The 6,000-nt window shown below is 55.0% G+C and overlaps 1 protein-coding gene across 1 annotated transcript; it reads right to left on the bottom strand.

Annotated features, from left to right (window-relative positions):
• Positions 1 to 959: 959 nt before the first annotated feature.
• Positions 960 to 2,631, bottom strand: LOC306951874 (uncharacterized protein; the record flags this gene model as incomplete). Its single annotated transcript, XM_079542427.1, has 3 exons — positions 960 to 1,070; positions 1,515 to 1,628; positions 2,488 to 2,631. 3 exons carry the CDS (start codon positions 2,629 to 2,631, stop codon positions 960 to 962), a joined length of 369 nt encoding a protein of 122 aa, XP_079398553.1.
• Positions 2,632 to 6,000: the final 3,369 nt, after the last annotated feature.

Raw genomic sequence — 6,000 nt, 5'->3', positions numbered from 1 at the left:
ATCTGAACGCTGTCTTTTTCCTTTCGTTTGGGCCTGAGCTGAAGAAATGCACACCGCTTCCACAGCCCGGACTTCTTGAATCTTCAGATAGTGCAGTAAAAAAATAAGTTATTTAAATAAAACATAATAAATAATCTCTAGAACCATGATGCCCGTGAGTAGCCATTGGATCCAGCTGCCCTGCAGACTCTCCTAACATTGCTATTAATAACTTAGAAGCACACAGACGCTGAAAGTTAAAGCACCGTGCCGGCCGTGCTGCCTCCCTGCTCCCTGCTGCTGCTGCGATCTCATGAGCACTGCAGTGGGGCCTCCGTGCAGAGCTGTGCCTCAGCCTAGATCTTGATCTTGTTAGGATGAGAAGCCTCCCCTCATTAGAGGAACAGGAAGCAGATAATTTGGTTTTGGTTTTGCTTGTCTCTGCATTGGGAGGTGAACGAGTTAAAGAACTGTGTTGATAGCTGCTTTGGGAATACCCAGCACTGGGGATAGAGGACACGTGTCCCCGGTGTCCCCCTGCACATGGGACACATGGCAGCACTTGGTTATGGGGTGCAGAGAGCTTGGCCTCAGCCAGAGAGGTGCTGGGGTGGGATTGGGATGAAGATGGGGATGGAGATGGGGGTGAGGAGGGGGATGGAGATGAGTATGGGGATGCGGACGGAGATGATGGAGATGGAGATGGGGATTGGAATGGGGATGAGTATGGGGATGGAGATGGGGATGGGGATGGAGCTTGGGATGGGATGGGATGAGAATAGGGATGGAGATGGGGATGGGGACGTTCCTTTTGCCATAGAGGGCAGCAAGGGCCGGGGTGCTCCTGAGCATTTAGGACCGAGTTGGGTTTGGGTTCAGAGCTGGGGAAGTGCACGCAGTGAAGAGCTCAGAACTGTGAAGGGCTGTAGAACCAATCTCCCAGTGCGGGGGCCGCAGGGTGGAGGCGGTGGGGCCGGGCTTCAGTTTGCAGCCGTGGCTGAGATCCGCCTGTACAGAGCCTGGGTGAAGTTCCCCAGTGCTGGCAAGAAGTTCCGCAGGTAGATCTCATTGTCAGTGCTCAGCGAGCAGTTCTGGGGGGAAGGAGAAGCATAAATGTGAACACACAGCAGGGCTCAGCAGTTTGTAGCCAATGGAGCAGGAAAAGCAAGCGGCCCCATCGCATTTGTCCCCCCGGATTTCATGGCCATGGGGTGAGGTGCCCTGGGGGGGCTGGGGACAAACACCCAGCTACACTCCTGCAAGCATAGAAATGTGGAGATGTGGCACCTGGGGACGTGGGCACGGTGGGGATGGGCTGGGGTTGGACTTGATGATCATTCATTTCTAACCTTAATGATTCTATGATTAATTCAGCATCTTCCCCCCATGATGAACCATCCTGCAGTGTGGGAATGGCTGCAGGCCCCGGAATGAGACGCAGGGATGGCTGCAATGCTGCTGCGTGGGGTGCAGTGCTCAGGGCTGGGGATGCTGGAGCTGCTGGGGATGAAGGCATCGCCCTGCCCTGTGCTTACCGTCTGGCCATGCAGGCTCTGCAGATTGGTGATGAGGGGCTCGTAGTCCTTCTTGCAGCGGGTCACCTTGGCCAGCACTGTGGCAGCCTGGCACAGCAGTTCCTGCTCCAACAGCTGTGAACATGAACATGAGTGTCAGCACCACAGCACTGGCTTCACACCGTGCTGCCCACCCGAATGCTCGAGGCTGGCGGGAGTCCTCCCAGGAACTTCCTAACCCTCGGCTGCACTGTGCTGTGGAGGCAGCAATGGCACCCATGGGTGCTGGGCAACAGCCCAGCCCTTTTTATTATAGGGCAGGGAGATCTCACCCACTCTGTGGGTATCAAACTGAGCTCTGTGTTCTGTGCATAGTGATGGCAGCTGGTTATGGCTATATCAAATAAAAGCGCGTTTTCCACATATCTCTAAATTTTCTTTTACCTTCCGATCCGTGAAAGCCACCTGTGCCACTCTGGTGTCATTGCAGGGGACCTGGGGAGGTGACAGAAGCAAGAGCTGTAGTTAGCAGGCTGCACTCCCACAGTGGCACCACCCACAGCCAAGCAGCAGCGGGCGAGGAGCAGCTGTCAATTGCAGAGCCCTGCCAGCCGCTGCCCGGAGATGCAGTGTCCTCATCCCACAGTGCAGGGATGAGGCATCGATGGGCCCCAGGTGCTGCCATCGTCACCCAGCTCTGCTTATACGTCCCTGCCACCGGCTGCCTATGGCCACCCCAAGCAGCGCTCCACGTGGGCTGCGGCATTTGGCAGCTTTTTTCAGCAGCGCCCGTGTGTCAGCTGCCCTGTCCCAGCTGAGCAGCAAGGGGAAGAGCTGCACCCTCCAGATGTCACCCTACGGGGAGAGGGGATGCCAAAGGAGGGCCAGGGTTGTGCACAGGGCAGCACTGGCTGCCAACAGCTCGAAATGCTCAGTCAGTAGTGCCAGCTAACGGCCACTGGTGAGGAAAAGCCGTGAGCTCTCTGGTCCTTACCTGCTCTCCTCTGTTGAGCTGCTGGATGCCTCGGGTGATGTCCGACAGCTTCAGCTTGGGCGAGGAGCTCGTTGGCAGCGGTGTGGAGGCAATGAGCTCTGCCAGACAGAGGAGAGCAAGGGCAGCCTTCAGTGTGCGGTGCATCCTGGCTCTGCCACCTGGCTTGCTCTGAGGGCTTCAGTGCTTCACTGCTGGCAGGACGTGATTTTATAGAACCGACCCAGCAGCATCATCCCATCCAATACCAAATATAGGTTCTTCCTGTGCTGTTGAGTGGGCAGCAGGGCCCTGCTCCCCAAAGAAGGGATTATGTAACGGTGACAGCAAAGACTTTTTGCCCTTAACCAACTTTATGTGCTATTCCCCTACCGTGCAGATTTTAATCACCTTATTGATAGATTCAGAGATACTGAAATGGGAAGTCTAGAATTTCTGCTTGGCACTGCAGGATCCCGGCGCAGCCCCACACCGTGTGCCATGAATGCCATGAATGTGAGCCACAGCTGTGGGGTGAAACAAAGCTGGGCAATGGGCTCACGACACAAAGCTTTCCTTCCCTTGTTCATAGAAAAGGCAATGAGGAGCACAGGAGGACCCACTGTGCACATGTGCAGCCGGATGCATTGGTGGGCCCTCCTGCCATGGGATTTGGCACAACCCTGTGTGATTGCTTGCATGCTGGTGTATTTCCCTCCCATGTGTTTGGGAACGGGGCAGTGAAGGGCACTGCTTCTGTGGGCCCTCCAACCACTGGCACAGGGACCTCGCTGCCACATGTGTCCCCAGGGGTGACCCCATGGATGAGCCCACAATTGCTGGTGGCAGTGGGCATCGTGAGGATCAGCACAGGGGCAATGAACAGCTGCAGATGGAGAGAGGTAGGTGAATCCAGAGCCAGGAAGAATTCACAGCACTTGGCCATAAAGGCAGCAGAGCCCTGAGCTAAAGTAGTCCAGATCAGATTTGCAAGGAAAGAAAACCTCAAGATTTTTATCAAGATGTTAAATATCTGCAAAGAAACAAAAAAATTGCTCTTGCATGTAAAGGAAGAGGCAGCGGAGGGAGTTTTGTGGCGTGTGGGTGTTGGGGTTTCAGCGAGGTCTGGCTCAGCTCTGCACCATGTACCCTGTCCTGCAGGGGCAGCTCTACAGTGCCCATGCCTGGGGACCAGGCTGCAGTCAAAAATTTCCCTTTTCACTAGGTTTTATTCTTAGCTCTTTTAATACTCACTACAGTCAAGTGCTGCGTGGTCCATCCCAGCACTGAGTTTCAAACTCCATCCCATTGTAATGCCTTGCTTCTACACTGGATGTCCAGACGATGCAGAGGCAGAGAAGAGGTGGAGCATTCCATCACTGTGACAACTGCGATCACTGCTCTCCTGGCAGCTGATGGAAGGAGGACATCATTTCCAGCCATTGAATTTCCCTCAAAACAGGGAGAGTTGGGCACAACCACTGCAGGCGCTGGGGGGAGGAGATGCAGCTGGGGTGCATACAGAGCTGTGTGTCTATCTGTCCATCCACCCCAAAGCCATTTCCTGCAGGAGAAGCTCTCAGCTCTGTTGAGCAGGTGCAGGAGCCAGCATCCCAGCAGATGGGGTCGGCTGTTGGGGTCCGGGTGCCTTGGGGATGTGGCGTCATGGGGCGTGGATGTCTCTGCACCCACAGACCTGCGTGGAGAGCGTGTGTCACCCACCCTAGGGCAGATAAAATCATTCCTTCAAATATTGATATGATAACGTGAACTCGATGATGGGAAAAGCTGACGTACCGATTGGGCTCGTGTGGGTGGAGAACGAGAGCTCGAAAGTGGAGCCCGGTTCTGAGAAATGGGGCAGAGCTGGGGGGATTCTGGGCTGGGGGCTGTGGGGGAAGGGAGCTCAGAACCTGGTGAGGTCTGGGAGAGAAAGAGCGCTCATCCTTGGCTGGTCTAGGCATTCACTCGCAGTGGTCACGCAGTGCTGAAGGAAGCGTTCAGATGCGCAGCGCTCGGTGCTGGCTGTGCTCCCTCTGCTCATCCCCAGGGCTGGGGGCACACGGGCACAGCAGGCTGTGACCTGACCATGGCATCTCCAGGGTCATAAGGGTGCAAACAGAGTGGGACCAGCTGAGCTGCGTCTCGTTCTCATGAGGGCTGTGCCCCAAGCACAGCAGCTGGGGAGCTGCTGCTGCTAGGGCAGCATGAATCACAGAATCACAGAATCACAAGGTTGGAAACGACCTGCAAGATCATCCAGTCCAACCACCCTCCCATTCCTATCAGTACCACAAGCACTAAACCATCTCTCATAGTTCCTCATCCAGGCGCCTCTTGAACACTGCCAGGGATGGTGACTCCACCACCTCCCTGGGCAGCCATTCCAGTGCCTGACCACCCTTTGAGAGAAAAAGTTTCTCCTAATGTTCAACCTAAACCTCCTCTGGTACAACTTCTGGCCGTTTCCTCGGGTCCTACTATTTGCCTGGGAGAAGAGGCCAGAGCCTTTTGCACCACAGCCTCCCTTCAGGAAGTTGCAGAGTGCAGTGAGGTCTCCCCTGAGCCTCCTCTTCTCCAGACTGAACAATCCCAGCTCCCTCAGCCGCTCCTCATAAGACTTGTGCTCCAGACCCCTCACCTCATGGAAATGAGCCCGGGGCCAAACATGCATTGGAAAACATCATTCTGAAATGGAAAGCATGCAAAATGCTGCTGCCGCCTCTTGTTTCTAACTCAACAAGGTTGTTCTAGGTTGATTTGGGTGGTGCTTAATCCTTGCCTTGCCCCATGAATTGGAGAGATGGGCAAGGACCGCAAACTCTGGGTGGCACGGTCGGGCTTTTCCATAATGGTGCCTCTGGATGGTGACAACAGAGGACAGCAGGGTGGCTGCACATTCAGTGCAGCCCTGCAACCTATCCCAGGCAGAATTGGAGCACCCGCAAGGCCAAGCAGGGCGGTGCTGCAGGCACGGAGCAGCACTGGTGGCAGTGGATGTGCTCAAGGACCCAATGGAAGGAGTCAGGCACTGCCAGAAGCTAAGTCTGATTTTAGAGAGTGAATCTCCCCTGGGGGCATCCCCTGCTTGCTGCTGGCTCTGGCAGTGTGATTTCAGGTGGGCTGAGTCTACGCCTTTCTGTTCAGAGCAGCAGCCTTGTGCCATCTGCCAGTGCTGTGGGCGCCGGCCTGGGCTGGGACGCAGCATCCCTGTGTCAGTCCCACCTGCACTGAGCAATAGCTCTTCTGGAGGGACACGATGGGTTGTCATTAAGAAACAGTGCTGCAATTCATTGGGCGCAGGGGGTGACATGAGGTTTAGGAGCAGCGGCCTGTCTCTTCTGTGACTTCAAGGCCTTGATTTTGGACAGTGTCGATCACCGTCTTCTCATTTCCAATGACATCCAAACACTCAAAGAAATCCTCGGAGCAGCCACGACATTTTTTTGAGGCCATTTTCTCCCGCGTGCCGCTCCTTAATTTTAGAAAATGGTGGAGAACTGAAATAAAACATTCTATAACGTGAAAAAAAACCCC

The sequence above is a fragment of the Tetrao urogallus genome, assembly GCF_951394365.1.
Source record: "Tetrao urogallus genome assembly, chromosome: 14".
Lineage (NCBI taxonomy): Eukaryota > Metazoa > Chordata > Aves > Galliformes > Phasianidae > Tetrao > Tetrao urogallus.
Note: the sequence above shows the minus strand (reverse complement) of the source record. Positions and strands in the feature narration are given on the sequence as shown.